This window comes from Botrytis cinerea, chromosome 11 (assembly GCF_000143535.2).
Source record: "Botrytis cinerea B05.10 chromosome 11, complete sequence".
NCBI classification, from domain to species: Eukaryota; Fungi; Ascomycota; class Leotiomycetes; order Helotiales; family Sclerotiniaceae; genus Botrytis; species Botrytis cinerea.
The window spans coordinates 1,122,903-1,146,381 of record NC_037320.1 but is presented as its reverse complement, the minus strand read 5'-3'; the positions used below and the strand labels follow the sequence as shown (position 1 = coordinate 1,146,381).

At 43.0% G+C, this 23,479-nt stretch overlaps 7 protein-coding genes across 9 annotated transcripts; 4 read left to right on the top strand and 3 right to left on the bottom strand.

Moving 5' to 3' along the window:
• The first annotated feature begins 2,204 nt into the window (after window positions 1–2,204).
• Window positions 2,205–2,976, top strand: BCIN_11g03340 (hypothetical protein). 2 transcript variants are annotated; one of them, XM_001556801.2, is made up of 2 exons: window positions 2,205–2,483; window positions 2,547–2,976. In XM_001556801.2, the coding sequence occupies exons 1-2, from the start codon at window positions 2,429–2,431 to the stop codon at window positions 2,654–2,656; spliced, it is 165 nt and encodes a 54-aa protein (XP_001556851.2). In that variant the 5' UTR covers window positions 2,205–2,428; the 3' UTR covers window positions 2,657–2,976. The 2 variants fall into 2 exon arrangements, with proteins under 2 accessions (XP_001556851.2, XP_024551748.1); XM_024695946.1 differs by having other exon boundaries at window positions 2,205–2,976.
• Window positions 2,977–3,046: 70 nt separating this feature from the next.
• Window positions 3,047–5,534, top strand: BCIN_11g03330 (hypothetical protein). Its single transcript, XM_024695945.1, has 4 exons — window positions 3,047–3,386; window positions 3,512–3,841; window positions 3,896–4,162; window positions 4,209–5,534. The coding sequence occupies exons 2-4, from the start codon at window positions 3,527–3,529 to the stop codon at window positions 5,238–5,240; spliced, it is 1,614 nt and encodes a 537-aa protein (XP_024551747.1). The 5' UTR covers window positions 3,047–3,386; window positions 3,512–3,526; the 3' UTR covers window positions 5,241–5,534.
• Window positions 5,535–6,466: 932 nt separating this feature from the next.
• Window positions 6,467–8,051, bottom strand: BCIN_11g03320 (hypothetical protein). The gene is made up of 3 exons (XM_001556799.2): window positions 7,386–8,051; window positions 7,027–7,335; window positions 6,467–6,969 (listed from the first exon to the last, which is right to left on the bottom strand). The coding sequence occupies exons 1-3, from the start codon at window positions 7,974–7,976 to the stop codon at window positions 6,862–6,864; spliced, it is 1,008 nt and encodes a 335-aa protein (XP_001556849.1). The 5' UTR covers window positions 7,977–8,051; the 3' UTR covers window positions 6,467–6,861.
• A 159-nt stretch (window positions 8,052–8,210) lies between these two features.
• Bcprp5 lies at window positions 8,211–12,247 on the top strand. Of its 2 annotated transcripts, XM_024695944.1 has the most exons (5): window positions 8,211–8,393; window positions 8,477–8,580; window positions 8,638–8,946; window positions 9,003–9,444; window positions 9,499–12,247. In XM_024695944.1, the coding sequence occupies exons 3-5, from the start codon at window positions 8,659–8,661 to the stop codon at window positions 12,141–12,143; spliced, it is 3,375 nt and encodes a 1,124-aa protein (XP_024551746.1). In that variant the 5' UTR covers window positions 8,211–8,393; window positions 8,477–8,580; window positions 8,638–8,658; the 3' UTR covers window positions 12,144–12,247. The 2 variants fall into 2 exon arrangements, with proteins under 2 accessions (XP_024551746.1, XP_024551745.1); XM_024695943.1 differs by having other exon boundaries at window positions 8,211–8,580.
• A 53-nt stretch (window positions 12,248–12,300) lies between these two features.
• BCIN_11g03300 (hypothetical protein) lies at window positions 12,301–14,281 on the bottom strand. The gene is made up of 2 exons (XM_001556797.2): window positions 12,985–14,281; window positions 12,301–12,912 (listed from the first exon to the last, which is right to left on the bottom strand). The coding sequence occupies exons 1-2, from the start codon at window positions 13,225–13,227 to the stop codon at window positions 12,757–12,759; spliced, it is 399 nt and encodes a 132-aa protein (XP_001556847.1). The 5' UTR covers window positions 13,228–14,281; the 3' UTR covers window positions 12,301–12,756.
• A 556-nt stretch (window positions 14,282–14,837) lies between these two features.
• BCIN_11g03290 (hypothetical protein) lies at window positions 14,838–18,095 on the top strand. Its single transcript, XM_001556795.2, has 2 exons — window positions 14,838–17,119; window positions 17,176–18,095. The coding sequence occupies exons 1-2, from the start codon at window positions 15,406–15,408 to the stop codon at window positions 17,649–17,651; spliced, it is 2,190 nt and encodes a 729-aa protein (XP_001556845.1). The 5' UTR covers window positions 14,838–15,405; the 3' UTR covers window positions 17,652–18,095.
• Window positions 18,096–20,562: 2,467 nt separating this feature from the next.
• BCIN_11g03280 (hypothetical protein) lies at window positions 20,563–21,448 on the bottom strand. Its single transcript, XM_001556793.2, has 4 exons — window positions 21,382–21,448; window positions 21,161–21,303; window positions 20,827–21,052; window positions 20,563–20,720 (listed from the first exon to the last, which is right to left on the bottom strand). The coding sequence occupies exons 1-4, from the start codon at window positions 21,382–21,384 to the stop codon at window positions 20,709–20,711; spliced, it is 384 nt and encodes a 127-aa protein (XP_001556843.1). The 5' UTR covers window positions 21,385–21,448; the 3' UTR covers window positions 20,563–20,708.
• Between the last annotated feature and the right edge of the window lie 2,031 nt (window positions 21,449–23,479).

The following is a 23,479-nucleotide window of genomic DNA, read 5'->3' as shown; positions in this document are numbered from 1 at the left end:
CTCTCAATCTCATTCAGCTCAACATCAGAACACAAAAGGGATTAAGCTATATAAGAATAAACTTGTTGAGAGTATCTAGCAAACAAATAACAGTACTTTCATTGTCAACCCAGTGCGTAAATTAGCAATCATGGGCTTCAAGGTTACGGTAACAGTAATAATAATAGTTTAACAACATGATAGACAATCGCACTATCACCCACCATGAATTTAAATAAAACTCATAAAACAACTAAAATGATCACTTTACATTACGATTCTCGCGAACCGGAATGTCGTCAACTTTCAGCTACAAAGGCAGGGAGAAAAACATGCCCCCTAGAGGAAAAAGAGCGGCGGCGAATATGAACAAGACAGCATCATTGTTTATGAAGAAGAGCGCAACCCATTTACTTTCGCTGACATTTCTCGTACTATGAAATTTCGGTTCTATTGCTTAACCCTAACTTACATAAACGTACCATAATATCCTTGCATACAAGAAGTTCCAGCCCAATTTAATAATCTACTCGAAAACGCCGATCTCAGAATATCACGCATCAATTGTATTGTTGTTGTCTATTTTGGCAGTTCATTATCGCACTGTTGTATAGTCCCTGTCGTTACAATAATGGATTACACACATGATCTTCAAACATGGCGTGTGGAGAGTGTGCGGCTTTTGACGATTTTCTTTCCGACCAAATCTTCATGCAAAAGGTGATTCTCTGATCTTCTTGCCTGCCACATATCTTGATCTGCCTTTTGCCAATTATATCGAACTTACATATAACTGAAAGCGGTCGGCTGGCGCACCATCTCAATATTATATTTTTAGAGTGGGGCTTTTGATTTCATCGAGGCGAGTGAATATCTCCTGGCTAAACAATTGATACTTCCTTCTCATTGCCGACACAGACAGCTCCGCCAATTATTGATGGAAAAAATATGCCAAAGGAACAAAATAGCAAAAGAGTTCACGCGCCCAGTGGCGCGCTAATCTCTGTCGACCTTTTAAGCGGCATCAATGACTCCGAAGGGATCGAATGCTCCCTACAAAGATACCGCGCGCACCTCGAGTTGTTGTGTCTAACCGTTAAGCTAGATTGTCGATTTGTCAATACCACCATTTGACGAGAGAAATGGCAGCAGTTGAGGTTATATTGGCTAAGCGATGATGCGCCGGCACTGCCAAATTAATGGCATTATGATCCTGAGGCTCGCACAAAAATTTGATCACAAGGGGAACTGGAAATTTTCTAGGGATCGATGTAACGAACACACATAGTAACAACAACCAGTAACAACAACCAGCAACAGACCACCACCCGTCGTTCTTTAAATTGATAGATTTCCACCAATGATCTAGAGAGCGCATTGTTGTATCAGAAAGTATACTGCCATATTTTTCAAGGCGAAAAGCGCCATCATCCTCGCAATTATAGCCTCACTAGAGGTGCGCCAAATCAGTTCCACATTCCTCGCGAGATGATTGATAGGGAAAATTGGTAGAACCAATTGATAAACTCCAACTTTCTGACCATGCAGAACTCCGAATAGCAAACGAATAGTTCAAGTGAGCTTTCACACGGTGCTTTTGGCTGATCGTAAATTACTGAGGTATCGTGAAACATCTGAACGCTTGCTTGAGCAACGGAATAGATTTCTGGAAAGCACTAGCTGGTGGCAACAAATATCAATGATGCAACAATATCAAGTGATATTGAGGAGTAGCAAAAGAGAGAGCAGAAGGTGCATCAGGGAGGATGGATAGATAGATTGAGTACTGAAAGTTCAGTATACTGCACTGCTGTATCTATCCGGAATGATTTGAAAAACAATCTGCTGTAGAGTATGCCTCGCACCAGTGGCTAGAACATGAAAGCGCTAGACAAGGGCTTCTCAACCGTCCGTCGCCTCAATTCTCCAATTAATCAGTTCTTACTTTGAACATACTGTGTTCTTATCAAAATTCAATAATTGGTGTGTTCCAACAAGCAAATCCTTAGTTTTGCCCGTCGCCCGTAGTGAAGACCAAGTGAAGTGAAGGCGAACAAGATTTCACAACGGTGTTCGGAGCCACCGATATTGCTAAGCTTAATGTGGAAAAGAGGCGTGAATCACGTGAAAACGATGACGAAATAGCCACACTTTATCTCGACATTTATGTAGAGTGGATCATCCATCGTCCTCTCTTCCTTCTTTCCCTCTTTTCATAAGTCATCGGCCAACCATGATTTTGAGCCGAGCCGGGCTTTACAATTACAATTACGATAGGATTGACTGATTGATTGGATTACTCCGGAAAGATGGGGGGCTTTCATATACTGTTCCCCGTCTGTGTATTCTACGACCGTAACGAGGATTTATGGGAGATTCCACGTTGAGATCCGAGGTATGATTGATAGACAGAAAGAGGTTGTCATGATTGCAGGAGAGATTCTTGGAAATGCGATATAAGAACTGCCAATGTCTCTTGTTTGTGAGGGAGGTGATAGTTCTAGGTATGCCTAGGAAAGCCATCGGAGCTTATCTTATTTTTGATTTTGGAGGCTAATGCGGGGCAGCGAGCCTGAGCCATGGGCAATTGCTCATTGCCAATGGGGAATGGGCAATGGCCAATGGGCAAATGATATCGTACCGCATATCGTGCCGCATTGCACCGTGCAGTATATGAACTCCATATGAGCTCCATATGAAGATAGATTCCTCTTCTACAGCAAAGCTAGCTACCGGATACGTCTGAAACTTCATGTTGCCAATGAAAGCATGCTACGCAAACGAGACCTAACGTTTGAACATGATTATAATGACTTGCAGATGTCAGTGACTACGGTGATTTAGAATTATTTCAATTTGAAGAAACAGTGCTAAGGAAACTATTCGTACAACATCTCCACCCGTCTCAACTCATAACAAGGAATAAAGGGAAGGATTAGTATGCAAGTCAGATATTCAAATTTCACTCTTCCCTTCATCCAATCCCCATCCATCCCATTTCAAGGTCCTGTGGATACTTTGAGCTATTAGATATGTCTTTTCGTTGCACACTAAATTAGTGTCCTCTGGGGATGCTTGTAGTTCGATAAGCCTTTATCTAAGTAGAAAACTCCCCTCTAGCCTCGAGCTATAAGGAACCGTCTTCTTAGTTTTTCGCACATTGATGTGGAGGATTCGAAAGGGCTGTCCATTTTTTCCTGTTCATTCATCATATAAATTTCCATTCCTCTCTTCTACATCTCACACACCCAAGAACTTCAAATACACAACACTCCATATACAAGAGATAGCACTTCGCTGGCGTGCTCCCAATCTGATCACTACAATCAAGATCAACCAATACCGCCATTAATGTGGTTTGCGCGGATCATTACACTTCACCCAATTCACTATTCACCAATAGTTCAGTAAGTACTCATTCCTCATCGTGGCATAATACTCGCGAAAGTGTACAACTATTGCGCCATCAACTCTCCTTTGTGGATTTTCTGGCGCGAATTTAAAGGAATATGGTTCTAACTTCATTAAATAGTTTCCCATCGAGAAAATGGCGATGAACCCACAATCCCCAGTCATGTCTTCAGGAAACAATTCAAATAACGATGTCAACGACAAATCTAGAGCAGAATACATTAGCGAGGATCAAACTCCTACCACGGAATATAAAAAAGTCAGTTGGCGCAGTACATGGGGGTTTGGTCCCGTAACCATTGGCCCAAGAATCGGTCCAGTTTTGCCACATCTTCGTCTAGATGCCGATGCATCAAGTCTCAGCGGGGACAGTGGAAAGGACCTTTTGAGCCAGCAGATTGAAGCCGAAGCAGGTTCTGCTATTAAATATCGTAGTTGCAGTTGGCAAAAGGTAATAGGCAATATTTTCGGTTTCATTCTCCATATGAGTGCTAACACGTAATAGACTGCGGCTCTTCTTTTCTCAGAATATATCTGTTTGGCAATTATGTCCTTCCCATGGTCTTACTCGGTTTTAGGACTCGTACCAGGTCTCATCTTGACTGCGGTTGTCGCATTCTTGGTTCTCTACACATCTCTCGTTTTGTGGGAATTCTGTATGCGTCATCCTGAACTTAGAGATGTTTGTGATGTTGGACAAATGCTTTTTGGTGGAAGATGGGCATGGCATGCTACTGCTATCATGTTTCTTTTGAATAACACCTTTATTCAGGTAAGAATAATCACAAGCACTCTCTTACACTTTCTAACATAATCAGGGTCTTCATGTTTTGACTACTGCAAAATACTTGAACACTATCACCAATCACAGTCAATGCACAGTAATATTTGCCGTTGTTGCAGCTGTAATCTGTTGGGTTTGTTCCGTTCCAAGAACCTTCAGTGCTCTGTCTTGGTTGGCCACATTATCCGCAATTTTCACCTTCATCTCCGTTATGCTCGCTACCATTTTTGCTGGAATTGAACCTCATCCCCTCGGCTACAACCCAGATCCTAACTCCATCATCGCAGCCACTGGTCTTCATGGAGGCGCCCCTACCGTTACTGCAGTAATGCTTAAGGGTACCACATTTGTAAATGGTTTCAATGCCTTCCTCAACATCTCCTACACATTCATTGGTCAAATTACCATTCCTTCCTTTATGGCCGAGATGAAAAACCCTGCCGATTTCCCTAAAGCTCTTTGGGCTGTCACCATTGCCGAAATCATTGTTTTCAGTTTAGTCGGTTCAATCATTTACGCTTTTACCGGAAACCAATACATGTCAGCCCCAGCCTTTGGATCTTTAGGAAAGAAATTATACGTCGATATTTCCTTCTCTTTCATGATTCCAACACTTATTTTCCTTGGTGTTCTCTATGCTTCCGTCTCCGGCCGCTTCATCATTAACCGCGTCTTCCATAACAACAAGAGACATCTTCATGAAAATACCACGAAAGGCTGGGTAGTCTGGATTGCAATCTTGGCTGCAACTTGGATTGGTGCATTCATTATTGCCGAGGTTATTCCTTTCTTCTCCGATCTTCTATCTTTGATGTCTTCCCTCTTCGATTCCTTTTTCGGATTTATTTTCTGGGGTGCAGCATATATTAGAATGAGACGTGTAGATCATGGAGCAGGATGGATTAGCAAGACGAGTAAGGTTGGATTGGGTTTCAATATATTGATCATATTAATTGGGTTGTTGTTCTTGACTGCAGGAACTTATACGAGTGTCCAGAGTATTGTGGATGGGTATAATGCTGGAACATTTGGGGGTGCGTTTACTTGTGCTAGTAATGGCATTTAAGTGATAGATGGAGGATACAACTCGATATGGGGATAAAGATGGGGTCTGTTTTTGTTCAATAGATGTTGTTGGGATTGATGGTGGTTGGATAGATATGGTGTGGCATGGGGATATGATAGAGATGGATGTTATTGATGTGGAAGATATAGTATGTGCGCATACATGCATTTTGGGGAAAACCGGTGGGGGAGTTTGGGAGTTTTAGAAACCGATGGATACATACTGGTTTTGCTTCTGTGCTTTGATATATAGTAGGACCGACGACTTCCTTTGAAGAGGAAATATAGTAATGCAAATATGATATTCTAATGATTAGCTTTGAAACGAGGCATATTGTGAGATTTTGTATATTATACTTCATCTCTCCACCTCTACTCACTTCCCCAGACCCAATCAAATTAAACTTCCACTGCATAACATCAAAGAAAGTAAATAAAATGCCTATTCAGTATGAGAGAATGAAGAATTGTTGGGTAGTATGTAGGACGATACTGGGATTGCTTTTGTTGCTGATCCCTTGTTGCTGATTATATTATCGGAGATATATGTTTTAAAGAAGGAATGACGGTGCGGTAGTGAATAGAAGGCAAGAGTAAAGTAAGGAAGAGAAAAGGAACTCTATTGCGAGATTTTGTTGAGTTTGCGAGGCGGGGAATGGAGATGATTTTGCGGAGAAGAGAGGGAGATATGGGAAAGGGAGGGAAGTATTCCACTCGAGTAGGAGTTTGTCACCGAACTTGCAAGTTTGAGTTTCGAGTTTCGAGTTCGAGATTGTGTTGAGTTATTGGAATGGAGAGGAAGAAGTGATGAACTGAACTGGGACATGAGTCACGGAATACAGTGTATTGCAATGCAATCGAGCATGATGATTCGAGAAATGGGCAGCGGCCAGGCGAGGAACATTGCGAAATGCTAGTATGGTGACGAGGATTCGGAGGGAGAAGATGGATGACGCATAATAAGAGTAGAAGGGGAACTGGTCATCTTACATGAATAAGATGTAGTGCTGAGGTGGTAAAGGTTAAAGCGTAGAGGAAGATATCGCGACGTAGATTCAGGAGATGCAAGGGACTTATGCATGAGAGCTCCGTTTTCGCTTAGAATGCGGGGGTGATCAGACGAGATGAGTGGGATGAGGGGTCTGAGGCTTAATATGGAGGGGTAAGTGGGTCTGCTGGACTCTTGGAGGGAAGAAATGAAATGGAATATTTGAAGGTGTATGATCATGGTTCTCATTCATGTATTAGTAGTGAAATATACAAATAGTAATCAAATAGAAGAACCCTAATAAAGTGAAATGAGTATCTGATCCTCATCACAAACTCGTCATACTCCCACCGAATACCTTTAAAATAGTAAAATCGTATTCTTTTCATCACTAGCGTTCAAGGCAGGGGGTATCTAAAGACAAAAACAATGAAGCGAGGTACAAACATCATTCTTAAGCATGAACACCTCGACTTTCGCATTCATATTTGGTACAAGAAAGTATCGACTCCATAATTTTGACTCAAGCTTCTGCAGATGACCGTTTCATAGCGGATGGTTTTAGCCATGGTTCAAGGTCAAGAGCCGAAGTCAAAGAAAGAGAGAAGATCGAGTCTGAAAATCTAGAGGGTATCTATGCTTGAACTTGAGCCTTGAGAGCAACCTTGGGTTCCTCTCCGTAAACTGTTCTGTACTCTTGAATATATCGCTCCTGATCTGCCAAAGAAGCATCCTCAAAGGGCTGTTAAAGTGTTAGGGGTACAATTTACAATGAGTGGAGATGGATATTGCAGCTTACCTTGCGTTGCTCAGGCGACATAGACTTGTACTCTTGTACAATCTGCTTTGAGGATTCAGGAATACCGAGACCAGCAAATTCACCTGATTGATATCTCTCTTTCATGAATAAGAATAAAGACGAAGTAACTTTCTTTACTAGTCGATCATCTTTAATGATTCTCGGGGTAGCAGATTTGTTGGTCAATCTTCGAATGTGATGACGTGCATAATTCGCCGTGCGAATCTCCGCTGGAGTATGACTCTGGACCCAATTCTTGTAGTTGCGTGCATTGACAGCCTTGTTCTCCTTCGCAGTCTGTTCAAGTCGCTATAATATGATTAGCGTCGCTTTACCCAGAGAAATCATAAACTGTTTACCTCCAATTCTGCTGTCGATGCCGATTTGTATTTCTCTGATGCCTGCTTGGCCGCATCGATGACAGAGGTTCCTTTCTTAACCAAATCCATAAACATTAGGCTATAGGCAGTATCCGGAATTTGTTTTGGAGCTTCTTTGAGGAACGCAATAGCCTTCAATTCCTTCAACTTCAATTTTAACTTTTGTGCGTCTGTCAATTGCTTCTTGGGCTTTGGTCCTCGCTTTTTTGCAACCGTTTCCTTTGCCGATTTAATTTTCTTTACTGGCTTTTTAACTGGCTTCGCAGTTTTTTTGGTGGTCGTCTTGGTAGACTTTTTGACGGGAGGCTTAGCAGCAGTGGTAGATTTCTTCGCAGGCGCCTTTTTTGCAACTGGCTTCTTCTCTACGACAGTTTCGGTTTGGGTAGTTTTAGTCGCAGTAGCATACAATCGGCGCGCCAGGAAAGAAGTCGAGGAAGCCTTCAAGGTAGATTCGACATTTTGTTGACCTTCAACGCGCTGTAACTGGCAAACGGTAGCAAGAAGTAGATTTGTTGATAGGTTAGATCCGCCGATTCTTTTAATAGCTGCGCGGCCCACGTTGGACAACATGATGCCTTGTTCAGTGACCAGATGTCTCAGGAGTGAGGTGATTGGAATGTACGGAGTAGAGATTTTGATGATAGCGGTACAAAAGAAATATTGCTATTGAAGTCATCCAGCCAGCTCCTTCCCTCTATTCGTCTAAACACGCTAGGGTCAATAGAGCCTCAAAAGCCCGTGCGCGTCAAGGATACGGCAGACTGAAAAGACCAAAAGATCCTTAAATATCTTTTGGCAAGGGCAGGTTGTCAACGACGTCAAATACGGAGTACCTAGATGCGTGGAAAAAGTAATCACGACCATTCTACAACAAATAAACGTCAAGTATTATCAACTCCAACTCTTCTTGATCTATTCAGTCTGAAGATATAGATTGAAACTTGGACGGAATAAATCTATTTCCTACCATTTCATCGTTGCCTAAAAGTATTTCTTCCCATCGAAATACCATCTATTACTTGGGCAAAGAATGGCTCGGCACAGGGATTCTCGCTCACCATCGCCAACAGGAAGCCACCACTCGTCGAGACGAAACCGAAGAGATGACAATGGCCGACGCGATCGAGACAGAAGAGATGATGTTAGGGGACAGAGGCGTTCTCGAAGTCCTGACGTGAGACCTCTTACCTTTAGACCCGCTCCTCAGTCACAAAATACTAACGAACATCAGCGTCGCGAACGTGATCGAGATATGAATCGTAGAAGAGATCGCTCAGTAGGGAGATTGAATGATGATTACCATAGATCAGGTCGCCGTGAGAGATCTCGAGATCGCAGAAGCTATGCCGATAGGGAACGATCACCGGATAGGAGACGTCGTAGAAGTCGGGAACGAGATTACCGTGACAGGCGAGACGATTCTTATGATGATAGGGCTCGAAGACGCCGCGAGGATTCTACTGACTCATGGTCCCGTAGCAGAGGAGACGAAACCCGCGGACAAACTCCCAGATCAGATGCCGGTGCAAAAGTTAATGATGTGAGTTATTCTGATCTCTGTTATAAAAAAGTCCAATTACTCATTTAGCGTCACAGGCTCCAAAAGTGTCAACACCCGCAGTCCAAACCGAGGAACAAAAGAAAGCAGAACGTCTAGCAAAATTGGAAGCATGGAAGAAGAAGATGGCCGAAGACAAAGAGCGTAAGGAGAAAGAGTTGGCAGCGGGTGGGACTCGAAAGTTACTTGATGCTATAGATCAAAAAGCCAATGGATCTCCATCCCTCACTTCGCCAAACTCTCCCACAACTCCCGCAACTCCTGCGACACCAGGCGATCTCGCACCTCCAACGAATTATGCTGGGAAATTTGATCCGAAGGCAATAGCTAAAAAGGCAGTGGCTAGCTCGAGCAGCGCGCATACTCTTGGGAAAGATTTACCATTAAAGGAATTGTCTAAAGCGTCCGCCACCTTAACTTCTACGGTCAAAGGATTACAAGCTGACAAAAAGCCAACAGCTTTCAGCAGCACCTCAAAAGGTAAGCAAATATAATATATCTACATGGTCATTCAGCTAATTGATTCGATTATAGTATCTGCGTTACCTAAGACAAGAGGAAACCTCAGTGTTTTTGGACTCGGAGCAAAAGTTACCGATAATGAAAAGACATCTCAGAAACGTGCCTTGGATTTTGATGAGGATGAAGGGTCAAGAAAGAAATTAGAAAAGCTACCATCCCTACCAATGGCAAACACCGAAGAAGATGATGCTGCGCTCGCTAACGGTGTTGAGGAACAAGATGATGACGATGATGCTGACTTGGAAGCTGCCGGCACGGAAGAAGAGGCGGCGGCAGCTGCTAGAGCTGCGGCAGAAAAGCGCGAGGAAAGATTACAAGAAGCCGAAGCTCAACCACATACAAATGGCGATGTCCAAATGGAAGATGCCCCTCAACCCGATTCTACCGCTATGGACGAAGACGAAGAGATTGATCCATTGGATGCTTTTATGGAAGAAATGGGAGATCCTTTCTCATTGCCAAAGAACAATGCAACTTTTATCAAAGATAATATCAAGAGTCAACCACAAGAACCGGAACCTTTATTCGGAGACGATGATGTGGACCTAAAAGCCTTGGATGCGGATCCTGATGAAATTCTTGCAATTGCAAATAAAGCAAGGAAGAAGAAGGACATTCCAACTATCAATTATAGTGCTTTGGATCTTCCACCATTCCGAAAAAACTTTTACACCGAACCAACGGAGCTTGCAGAGATGACGGAAGCTGAAATTGCTGACTTGCGACTCGAACTCGACGGTATCAAAGTAGCTGGTAAGGATGTTCCCAAGCCTGTACAAAAGTGGTCTCAATGCGGTCTTGACGTGAAGTCTCTGGACGTTATAACAAAACTAGGCTATGAAAGACCTACATCTATTCAAATGCAAGCTATTCCTGCAATCATGTCTGGCCGAGATGTTATTGGAGTGGCCAAGACAGGATCGGGTAAAACCATTGCTTTCTTGCTACCCATGTTTCGTCATATTCGAGATCAACGACCTTTGAAAGGTTCTGATGGTCCTATTGGTTTGATCATGACTCCTACGCGAGAATTGGCAACACAAATTCATAAAGAATGTAAACCTTTCCTAAAAGCAATGGGGCTTCGTGCGGTTTGCGCGTACGGAGGTGCTATTATCAAAGACCAAATCGCTGATCTCAAAAGGGGCGCGGAAATAATTGTTTGCACCCCTGGAAGAATGATCGAACTGTTGGCGGCAAATTCCGGTAGAGTCACGAATCTGCAACGTGTCACATATGTTGTTCTAGATGAAGCTGACCGTATGTTTGATATGGGATTTGAACCGCAAGTTATGAAAGTTTTTAACAATATTCGCCCTAATAGACAAACCATCCTTTTTTCGGCTACTATGCCTCGAATTATGGATGCACTGGCTAAGAAGACACTCCAGTCGCCAGTAGAGATTGTTGTTGGTGGAAGAAGTGTTGTCGCACCTGAAATCACACAAATTGTCGAAGTGCGAGAAGAGAAAGAGAAGTTTCACAGACTCTTAGAACTTCTTGGAGAACTTTACAATACAGATGAAGATGCTCGAACATTGATCTTTGTTGATCGACAAGAGAAAGCTGATGACTTGTTGAAGGACCTGATGAGAAAAGGGTATCCATGTATGTCTATTCACGGTGGAAAGGATCAAGTTGATCGCGATTCTACAATTGATGATTTCAAAGCCGGTGTGGTTCCTATTATGATTGCTACATCAGTAGCTGCTCGCGGTCTTGACGTCAAGCAGCTTAAGCTCGTTGTCAATTTTGATGCCCCCAATCATTTAGAAGACTATGTCCACAGAGCTGGCCGAACTGGTAGAGCTGGTAATACTGGAACTGCCGTCACTTTTATAACAGAGGAGCAAGAACAGTATTCGGTAGGTATCGCGAAAGCTCTTGAACAATCTGGACAAGAGGTACCCGACAGGCTTAATGAGATGAGGAAATCATACAAGGATAAAGTCAAAAGTGGTGCTAAGAAGGAGAGTTCAGGATTCGGTGGAAAAGGTCTGGAACGTTTCGATGCTGAGCGCGAAGCAACTAAAGCACGTGAACGTAAGATACACAAAATTGGTGGAGATGATGATGAGGAAGAGAAAGAAGAGAAGGATGATGATGTTCTTCTCAAGGCTGCATCAGTTGTTCAGCCTGCTGCCAGTACTGCTCCACCAAAATTGCTTGGTGTGCCTAAAGGTATCGATCTCGACGGTGATATCAAAGTTCACCGCACTGAACCAGCAGCAACCACCGGCTCCAAACTTGATAAAGTCACATCAGCTATCGATGCCATTAATGCACGTCTTAATAAAACAGGACAACTTCGTTCCGGCGTCCCAATCGATAATAAAGGACCTGACGCAGGCGCTTTCCATGCAACATTGGAAATTAATGATTTCCCACAGAAAGCTAGATGGGCAGTTACGAATCGAACTAATGTGGCGAAGATTTTGGAAGCGACTGGTACTAGTATTACAACCAAGGGAAGCTTCTATCCGGCTGGAAAAGAGGTTCAGGCGGATCCCAAATTGTATATTTTGGTTGAGGGAGATACCGAGGTGGTGGTTACAAATGCCATGAGGGAGTTGATGAGATTGTTGAAGGAGGGTACCATGGCGGCGGCGGATGCAGAGGGCAGAGCACCGGTTGGTGGAAGATATACTGTTACTTAGGCGGAGCCTGGGATGGAAAAATGGGTGGGATGGAAATGTTTATATATGTGGATTGGGAGGGGTAGTCACTTGGCTGTAATACAAATTCAACAGCCATTCTATCAGTATATACCTATGTTTCTTTGTGCTTAATTTCAATATTGATACATGGCTGAAGTGCTTAATTTTTTTTTTCTATCTTCGTGTCACCTAATATCATATTTCAAGATGTCTGCCGCTTCTACTGCCTGATCATTCTCTTTTCCTTCTTCTTTCTAGAATCTTCTTCTTACTGGAATCTTCTTCCTAGAATTAACTCCTCTATTCGTAATGGTCGTGAAGTTCAGAATTATGTATCCAAATAATTACACAGGACTCCTGATCTATCCAATATGATGGAGCCCGAAAAGAAACATGAAGAAATGGGATATCTACATAGCATAGGGGTACTTATCTGCTAACCAAACACCTCTACCCAAACCCTTTTAAAAATAAAAGTAAATAACTCCACATCTCCGAATAAAAACAGTCCTGCATCTCACTTCTCCCTGGCCATCCATTCCATTCCATTTCCCCTCTTTCTCTCGCGTCATATGATCCGGTACCGCGCCGTGTTGTTTAGTTGCTCGATTGTTTAATTGTAGGCTCGAGCTTGGGCGGCGGCATCTGCTTCCCTAGCTCGTATTTCTGCCTCACTTGCATTTTCACGTGTTGTCTTCATGGTTTGGGACTGTTCTTCTTGAAGTTTCTTTCCTAGGGCGCCTTTGGGTTTTTTGGATGAGAGACGTGCCTATTTCAAGGATAAGGGGGTTTCGGTTAGCTGGGCGCGGATTGATTGGAATTGGGGGAGTGGGAAACTTACCTCTGCAGCTTCAGCGGCTTTCCTCCTGGCATCTTCTTGTGCGCCTGATGATCCAGAACCGAGAGTTCGCGCGGGACCACCGACGGTATAGGTGCGGGGAACGGTGGATGCGGAAGCGGAAGTGGAGACAGAGGGGGGGAGTGTAGATTTCGAGGGGGCGGGTTTGGGGGGTGCGGAGGAGAGAGTGCGGCCGGGTTGGTCGAAGGGGGAGGGGTCTGAAGAGGTACTGCAGCAATTGCCCATTTTGGTGGGGATGGGGTGTAGAGATGGGGAAGCGGGGGTGCTATAGTTCTGTGGATGAGGGGTTTAATTGTTTGGTGGGTAGGATCGAAGTGCGAATGGAGGAGTGCGTGAATGATCTACAAGTATCGAAGAGGGTGTGGATATTCTCGATGGTGATTGCGATTGCGAGGTAGTGGAGGTGGATGGGTGAGAGGGTACACTGGACAATGTACTATTTCATCGGGATCTTCGCAAATCGTGTCGCGATTGGAATCGTGTACAATAGCTCCGTAATTGTAGAACTTGGGGGGTTGCAGTAGAGGGTGTGAATGCGCGAGATTACGATAGCGATAGGGATTGCGATGAAAAGGAGGAGGAAGCAGAGGTCGGCCAAAAAGAGGATGTTGCAAATAATCTAACAATTCTGATGTCTGGTAAGGACCGGAAGACTGCGATAGATTTTGGAAAGAATGGGATTCGGATTTGGATTTGGATTTGGATTCGTACCAAGGTTTCTCGTAGCTGTAGTCTGATGAGGGTGAAGACGATCCTTGGTTTCTTGCACTCTCCCAATCAGGATAACAATCCCCGTCGCATTCCAAGACCGTGTCGGTAGCAATCTCCACGGTGTGATCTGGCGATGGGAAAATGGTAGTAGTTGAAATAAGTTTGCGCGAAGTGATTTTGGCAGAGGGAGGATCGTGGACGGGTGGGCGTATTGGTTGTGAGGGTATGGTGTGGAGGAGCGGGAGGTGGTATTGGAGAAAGTTGAATCGCGGAGTGTGGTTGAAGAGGTGAAGTTCCAAGGTGATGATATAGTACCACGGGGGCCAAGAGTGAGGCTGTGTTGTCATTGGATGAGATGGGGTGGGTGGTCAGGGCCGAGGGATTGACAAGGATGTCGTCGTTCAGTGGTTTTGGGAATTGAGCAGAAGAGAAGAGTGAGTGGTTATTGAATTGTTCGAGACAAGGGAATATGAGTATCAATCATGTTATGCCATGTCGATGGATGATGATGTTCGAGACGATTCCTAATGTGCATGAGTGTTCTATCTAGGTCTACATTGAGGTCTGCACTGAGGTCTACATCTACATCTATGATCCGCATGTACGTCTCGGTCTTGAAGCAGATGTCTCTCGTGCATTCACGACACTTCTCTGCACGTTTCGAGGGCGCACGTGGGTGAGGAGGCAAGCGGGAATGGGCTGGCTTACATAAGAAAGCCTTATCGATAAGGACCATCGAAGCATAAGGCGGGGAAAGTTGATCCAATCACGATTTATCATTTATCATTAGTCATCGAGTCATCTTTACGGACATGGTCCACCAGGTGGTCGTGGAAAAAACGGACAAAGAGGAAATCAAGAGGAAAGATGATTGACATCAAAATAGCTAACCAAACTCTGGGGACTGGAGGTCTCTCGACCTAGTAATCATTCTTCCTTTTTCTTTCATCCGTTAATCACATGTTTGATTTACGAGTAATTACCCATAAATCATGTAAATCATATAAACAATATACCAACTTATTAATAAAGTGCATTCAGATGGTTGAGGTGAGGAAGATCTTTCCAAAAACACCTTGTTGGATACTTTTTTTCACCCTCACCTCTGCCTTCTATTTACTTACGAGCTATAACACCACGCACATACACACACACATACACATACACATACACATACATACACACACGCATACTCATACTCACACCCACACCCACATTACCCTCGTTTGATTTGCTTTGCTTCAACCCAAGCCAAATTCTCTCTCTTCATCCGATACCTCATACCTCATACCTCATACCTCATACCTCATACCTCATACCTCATACCTCATACCTCATACCTCATACCTCATACCTCATACATCACCCCTCGTCCCTCACACCTCTCACACCTCTCACACCTCTCACACCGCACCACAAACTACAATCTACGTTTGACCCCACGGTAAATCTTTCCATTTACCCTGTTAAGGTCCGCTTTGGTCAAACGGTTGGATAGAAACAAAGATCGCAGGTTGGCTCAAACGGCACTCCGAGACTCCAATCATATTCTCTAGATCTATCTACTTTTCGCTCTTGGGGCAATACCTCGACTCTTCTTTCCTTCTTTCCTCTTTCCTTCTTGCCTTCGTCGTGCGCACTCTACCACCATACAAGTCGCATGCAAAGCAGGTATCCGTGAAGCTTGCAACCATGGACCGATCTCCTCCGGATCAAGAGCCTACCCTCAAGCAATTCCAAAACATGCCGTACAACGAGTACAGCCAACAATATTTCCCTATGCAGCAACCTGGTGCGATGAACTTTCCTCTGAATCCGCATTACGCCGTCCCGATGTCAACTCCTGCTCAATCATATAATCATGGTGGGATGGCTCAAGATGAGGTTTGGAAAACTCAAGACTTTGCGCAGCAGTTAAATTTACCATCGCAATCATACCAACCTTACATTTACCATCAAACAATGGATCTGTCGCATCAATTCTCTACTCTGCAGAATATCAATCAAGGATATTCGAATTTGAGATCCGGCGCCCACTCACTTCCAAATTACACAGAGCAGTCGCCCAGAAAGCGCCAGAGAGTTAGTGAAGTGCCTACTACAAACCAGTTCGTGCATTCGATATCAAAAGCACCTGAAGTCGATACAACTAGCGAATGTTGCAGTTCTTGCCCAAGTGGTTCGTTGTGTGCCGAGTCAGACTGTGGTGAAAATGATGTTGTTGTTGCTTGCACCTCTCAGGAGTGCGAACAGCCCGTCTGCACTTCCCCAGAGTGTGAACAGCCTGTCTATACAGAGCCGTGCACTAAAGATGGCGCTCTTAGCAGAAGATGTTCAGTTGTTGAAGATAATGTACCTTCTGATAGAATGTATCAAAATTGGGATAACTTTCCTGCAATCATGCCAACAGAGCAGCAACGACCCTCCAGAATTCAATCTCTTGCGCCGTCGACATTGCGAAACAACCAAGCTCCACAAGATATATCACCTTCTCCTGTACCAACTACACCATCTCTAGTCATGAATATGGAAACGCCTTACTCAGATATAACATCCTTACAAACACCTGGACTTCCTATGCAGCAGCTGACAGACAATATGTCTGGTTCCTCGCTCAATGGTACTGGAATGCGTTTCGGTGATGGGTTGGAGATGTTCAGTTGTAACTGGTTGGACTGTGGGCAGCCAATGCATGATCAATTTGAATGGCATAGGCATTTTCACCAGGAACACATTGATCCGCAATTTACATTCAATTGTCCGATGCCTTCTACATCTTGTCAAGCACCACTCAATTCGAATCCTTTAGATCACTTACAAATAAATCATGGCTTTACATTCGAGGAGACTATCAACGGGTTTCAATGTCCTGCTCCAGGATGTCCTACCGAAGAGATGTACTGCGATCCTTCAATGCTTCACAATCATATTGATCAAATGCACGCCATACCCTTACAAGGACAACTTCAGTGTCAAGTTGATTCTTGCAACACTTTGTATCAAGATCCAAATCAATTCTTCAATCATTTGAACCATGATCACAATTTACCTATTCCAATGACCCCTGTCGAAGAGATTGATCTTTCAAGTATACCTGTGTCAGTAGAGGCAAAAGCGGAAGAAAAGATGAAAGAAGAGATTGCTTCGGTAGCAAAGAACAATGAACCAGAATTAACTAATCATTTATCCTGCAAGTGGGCAGCTGATGGTCATATTTGCGGTCAAGTGTTTACTTCAGAAAATGATCTTCAAACTCATGTCAAGGAAGCTCACTTATCTATCTTGAACAAGACTTCCGGTTACTTTTGTAAATGGCAAGGTTGTTCTCGAAAAGCAAAAATGGGTGATAAGGAAGGATTCTCTCAGAGAGGAAAACTTGAAAGACACATGGCGAGTCACACAGGATGTACGTTAATCCTTCCTCCCTTTCATAACTGTAGAATACTGACCAAATCAAAATAGTCAAAGAATGTACGTGCGACTTTCCAGGATGCGGAAAAACATTTGCTGCAGCACAATCCTTAAAACAACACTACCGTCTTCACACTGGTGAAAAGCCTTGGAAATGTAGATATTGCCCTAAATCATTTCCTCAACAAAGCGCATGCACAGTCCACGAGCGTATACATACCCATGAAAAACCACTCGAATGTTCTATTTGCAAAAAGACTTTTAGCGAATCATCCAATTTGGCGAAACACAGAAAGACACATGGGGAGAGAGGTCATTATGAATGTCCAGATTGTCCCAAGACTTTCCATCGGTTGGATCAGTTGAAGAGACATGCGGAGATGCATGAGAGAAAGAAGAAGAAGGCTGGAGAGGGAAGTAGTGGAGGCGGTAGGGAGGGGGAGGAGGGAAAGAGTGAAGTTACAGAGAGTTTGGCGGGGGATAGTTTTGATGGGCGTAGTAGTAGGGATATGGAGCAAGATGATTAGGATTAGGGATGGTATGAGCGGATGAGGATGGTGGGGAATGGGTCATGGGGAATGGAGCTTTTGTGGTGATTACTGTAATGATTTTACGAAGAACAAAGATTATGATTTACGAATCATGAATCATGGAGCATTGAGCAGGGTACAAATGGATACTGGCGAGCGAGGTGGTGCGATGGATTATCATGCCAGCGATGCATAGTTTGCGAAGTAGATATGGGTGGATATCAGAGTTTGAACATACCTAGTACATAAATGCGAATGGGTGGCTGGAAATTGAGGAAAATCAAGGGCTTACACGGATGGATGGGTGGATGGATTATATGAATGGCAGCGCGGGACAGTGGGTGGGAGAGAGGAACGGGATGAATTAGGGAATGGATATTGGGAATCAAGTATGGGAGGGGATATCAAAAAGTCTTTAGTAAATAAGTAGATGCCTACCCAACAGGCTGGTAGTTAGTGATTGATACCTTATTGAAATTTTAATGATGAATGTTATTACGAATCGAGATTGATGATTTGTGAAGTTTTAGTTGGAGGGAGAAAGGGAGAGGATAGATACACTGTGCATGTGAAATTGCGGAAGATATCTTGACGAAATTAACTTTGATATAGCGAATAATAGGGGGGGGGGGGGTGTCCGTCTGTGCTCTGAGATTCTATGAGTGATTATTGATTAGGTTTTCTATGATATGGAAAATTGTAGTAAAAATTCCGTTTTATTCTCTTCTATCCTAACCCATTTTTATTGGTTTCATCCTTTCTCTTTGCGTTTATTTATTCATTTATTCATCCATCCATTTATTATTCACTCACCATCCGTTCATGTATTATGTAATAATCCACCATTTACTAACTATCATCTACCAACTGCCATCCGTGTGATGGTTGATAATACACAATACACAATACATACAATTTATTACTCACAATCACAAATATCTCACTTTGATATAATCTGACTTTTTTTTCTTTCTTTCTTTCTTTCTTTCTTTCTTTCTTTCTTTCTTTCTTTCTTTCTTTCTTTCATTTTGACTTACCTAGTTAATAAGTTAGTTAGTTATCCTACCTACCTAGGTATTTATCTACCTATCTATTTATAGAGTTTAGCTAGAGCCGTCTACTCAATCAACTTACTTTCATTGATATATCTATCTATCATCATTAACATCTCATTCTTTACAATTCAGTGAAATCATTTATCATAGTTATGTATATATGTATATATATATATATATGCAAACTAACAATATCGAAAAATAACATCGCTTATTACTAATAATGGGAATGAGAATAGGAATGGGAATATGTGTATTGTTTGTTTATTAAGTATCCAATATCCAATATCCAATATTAAATTATCAGTACCACAGTGCCACAATGCCACTCGTCTACTCGTCCAGCCGCCCACACCCCTGTGCACCATGCGTAGCTCTCCTCGTCGCTTTCGCAGCTCGACTCGACGAGCTGCATCTTAACACTCACAGCTTCATATCACAGGCGAGGGAAAATTTGTTTTGTGTGTATATGTATATGTATACGTGTATATGTATATTCGGCACTGTGACTGTGATGACGACGGGAATTGCAACGACTGCTTTGATTATTATAGTAACTGCAACTACGACTGCAACTGTGGAGTGGTCGTGGAATAATGTGTACGTATATCGGAATGGAGAATGGGAATGGAGATTTAGGATGTAGGAATAGAATATATGGAATAGGAGATATGGAATAGATATAGGAATAGAATACAGGAATGAATATACAGGAATAGAATACAGGAATAGAATACAGGAATAGATATAGGAATAGATATAGGAATAGGAGATACGAAATAGAAGATATGAGATATTAGAATTCCAAAAAGGAAAAAGCAAAAAGGAAAGAGAGAATGAAGACACTTGAGAATGAGGATGAAGAGATATCTGAGAATGAAAATGGAGAGAGAGAGAGAGAATAATATAAACACTATAGAAAAGTAGAAAAAGTCTTCAAAACCATGATATGAGGAGGGGAGGGTCGAGAGTTTATGGGTTGAGGTTGAGGATGAGGATGAGGAGAGGAGAGGAGAGAAGGGGAGGAAATAATCCCATCCGAGTGATTGGCCAACAAAAAGCGAATGGCTTGATGATGAAAAACGGGGTACACGAAAGAAGGAGGTATCTTGAGGATGCAGAGGGTTTGTTCTCGAGAAGTTAGGAAGGATGCGGTAGAGAGAGAATAGCGAATGAGAATTTATTTCACATCGTTTGACCTTGGGATATATCTGTAAGTACAAGAAGAGAATGCAGATGAGTGACAGGGGTAAGAAACAGGGAAATCGGAGTAGCAACAAAAGGAGCTTTCTGGTCACTGAAAATGTTGGAGAGAATAATGAGCATTTTAGTGATGGGCAATGCATGTATATCTGAGGCTGAAAAATGAGCCGCCAATGAGATTAAGGATGTTGAGATGGAAACGGGTGGTCTGGAACATTGTGATATGTGGAAATTCAGGTAGTACATTTAGACATGGGTGAATCAATGGGTAGATGCTGGAGTTGAGTGCAAGGGTAAGAATGAAATGATATCAGTTTCATTATGACGACATAATCTGGCAAATGGTACATGGGAAAATCAACATAGAACGGCATAATCGTGTCCATTGGCTTCTTCATGGGGATTTTCAGGTTGCGGTGGAATGTACCAACCAACACCATAATTTCAAGCACGAGCCACAGCATATTGTGAGATATAACAGCTTGTTCGAAATCACTGCTGCAATCGTTCGTAGCTCTTCCCAATATCGACATTCGCAAGTTCCTGGGTGTAATGGCCATAGAAGTTTCGAACCCTCCTTCGATTTCGGAACCATGCGTAATCGCTCGCACAAAATATCACACCAAATCCAAAGGACCCATTTGTTGTTTTGCTCAAGTCGTTTGATTTATTGGAAAAGGCTTTTTTACTAGCCATGCTATTTTCGATGATACACCGTGACCCGTGCGAAAACAAACCAGGCAAAAGGCACCATGCCAGCCATCCTCACAATCATAAACACCTACGTCCAGAAAATCTAAGCCTCCGCCTATTGGAAAGTTAGCATCATAATCCAAAAATCTTTCATCAATATCCCTCCACTATCTACAAGCTTTCGAAAAAGATATTGACTCAGGGCCAGCGGAATCGCATACCTTGACAGCGAACTTTCTTTGTGGGAAGTGCATCGATCTCTTCTTGGTCTTCTCCAACTGCAACTCCTTCTCGTGCTTGCTGAGACGTCTACGGATGGCACGGGTTTGCTTGGATCGGAGATCGAGAGGAAGGTATTTCTTTCCCTTGTAGAAGAGACGGAGTTGTGCGCGTTGGTTGGCGTTAATGACTGTGAGGACCTTGGCAATTGACTTTCGGACGTCGTGGCTATAAGGAAGATTCCATTAGTATCCATCTCAGTGATATTGTGTCTCGTCAATTCTCATCCAAATTTCGGCAGGTCGAAAGAGTAACGATTATAATTAAAGTACGCACATCTTGGTGAGCTTAGCAGCAGATCCTCCGGCAATCTTCTGAGTTCTCAATTGACCGAGCTCAGTCTTCAACTCTCCGAGTTGCTTTGCGAGGTCCGCCTTGTTCTTGGACCAAAGTTGGCCAGTCTTTACTTTTCCGGACGACTAATCGCGATGATCCGTTAGCCATCTTTCTTCCATAAATTCAAACGTCAACGTCTCCCCAAAGAGTTTGTCGCATACCATTTTGAGTAAGGGTCGGGTGGTTGTCGATTGTGGTTGTCGGGCGTCTCGTCGTCGTGAAAATATCGAAGTTGCTGCAGAGGCCGTAGAAACAAAAGTTAGGGTTTACCGAGCCCACAAACTGAATTTTCAAAATTTTGGTTGACCAATCAGAGTAAAGTCACATGACCATAATATTCCTTGCCGGTGTTTAAGGTTTAAGAACATTGAATTGTGAATGTCATTTCTAGCAAAGGTAACGGTGCAGAGAAATATGCGATTGAGATTCGATACAACCTTATCTAATTGAAGAAAGCTCTCGAATCTTTTGATTTCAAGCTGTCACGACCTCAGCGATGTCAACTTACTTACTATACACAAGGAGCGAATATTTGTATTTCTCTACCAGCAGTTCGAAAGTCTCTCATCAAAGGTAGGTACAAGTCGTAAGTATCAATTTCAGCTGGTCGAAGAAACAATCTGCCAAATTTGATGTACCTACCGAGTAGTTTACGCTGCTTCTCCTGGCAAGACTCATTCTTCTCGTGGACTTCAAATCGAACCTTTGGCCTACGAGAAGTACTCATCAACGGATGCAGCATATTTGAACCATATATTACCATAATGGAATCGATCAACATCCTTCTCGGAACGCAGTATCAAGATCTTATCATCACGATCAGTACACTGCTACACGGCTATCACGTCACTTTGAACCATACTTCCGTTGAAATCGAGATCTATGGAGAAACTCAAAGGCATATTACCGCTTCCGGTGATGACACATTTTGATCGCGAATTGAACATGGTGTGTTTGAGGGGATTCGTGATTAATGTTCTTACCTCACCATTGGGCGATAACATCGGACAAGTTTTGTCAGCGCCGATGGGGCGTACATCCAGGAGTACGTATCACACTGCAGCAATGAGTGCTGGTAACCCTAGAGCTGGATCAGAATCTCTTGCATTCCGGAATTTAAAATGTCGATTTGGAGATCATTTTCAATGGCCGGAACCAGATTCGCTACGATGCTGGTTTTCATTCACGATAGCTTGCATCCCTTGGAGGGACAAAGTACTGAGGCTTTGAAGGCAGCAAAAGATCTGTATAATCTTCTATTCTTTCGGGACACGATCGACCTCAATCTCAATTCTCATCGTGTCGCTCAAGTGTGGCGATGGGACTAGATTATTCAACAACTCCCTGACGTAGGTCTGATGGATTGAGGCTCACAATCTTGCTTGTTCTTTTATGGATATAGACGATTGAGGTATCCGTGTCCTTTGCCAGTCTAATGACTTGCGGTCTATAATGATTTGGGTTCTCATAACCGACTTTGAGGTCAAAATCCGTGATCGTTAGTGGCTTGATTTTTCTAAACTCAATATACTCGATTTCAATGTGTAGTGTGCCGGAACCATCTGTAAATCAAATCATTGAACTATTCTTCAGCTTCTCTTTCCTTCGCAGTATCCCCATAGTTCTTCAAGTTATACTTCAAAACGCCAAGGAGTAAGTCTCTATTTCTTGCCTCCCCTCATATCATCCAAAGCTGGCAAGTAAATCATCACTCCCAAGTCTGCAGGTTTTGTGATGATAATTTACATGACGTCTCATCAAATGTGAGAGTTTCCAGAGTGCCATAAATTGAAGGCATAGATATTTGCAACTTTTGAACTCTAGAGAGCGTATTGGAGGTTTTGGGAATTCGGTTTGTGAGGAAATCCTGGGTCTGTAATAAACAGGTTGCGCGAGAACCAGCTCTGAGTTTCACTAATGTTGGTCATGAGTGTCGATAATGATGTATCTGTGCTGCTACCGGTATCTTTCTAAGTTGGAACATCTTCGCTGGGTGATAACGTGTCTGCATTGATATGCTTGCTTAAAGTACTCTCTACTTGGAAGTCAATGGCTAACATCAGAGAGAATTACTGAAAGAAGATGCGCGAAAAAGTTAGTGTGGAATAAGTAATCTCAATAGCACGTATATTTGAGCTTGTCCCCCCAAATCTCAGATCATTATGTCACATTCTTAATACAATACAAGCCTCGCTAATATGGCAATACAAATGTGAATCAAGGGACAGCAATAGTTTCAAACGACAATAACAATTGCGA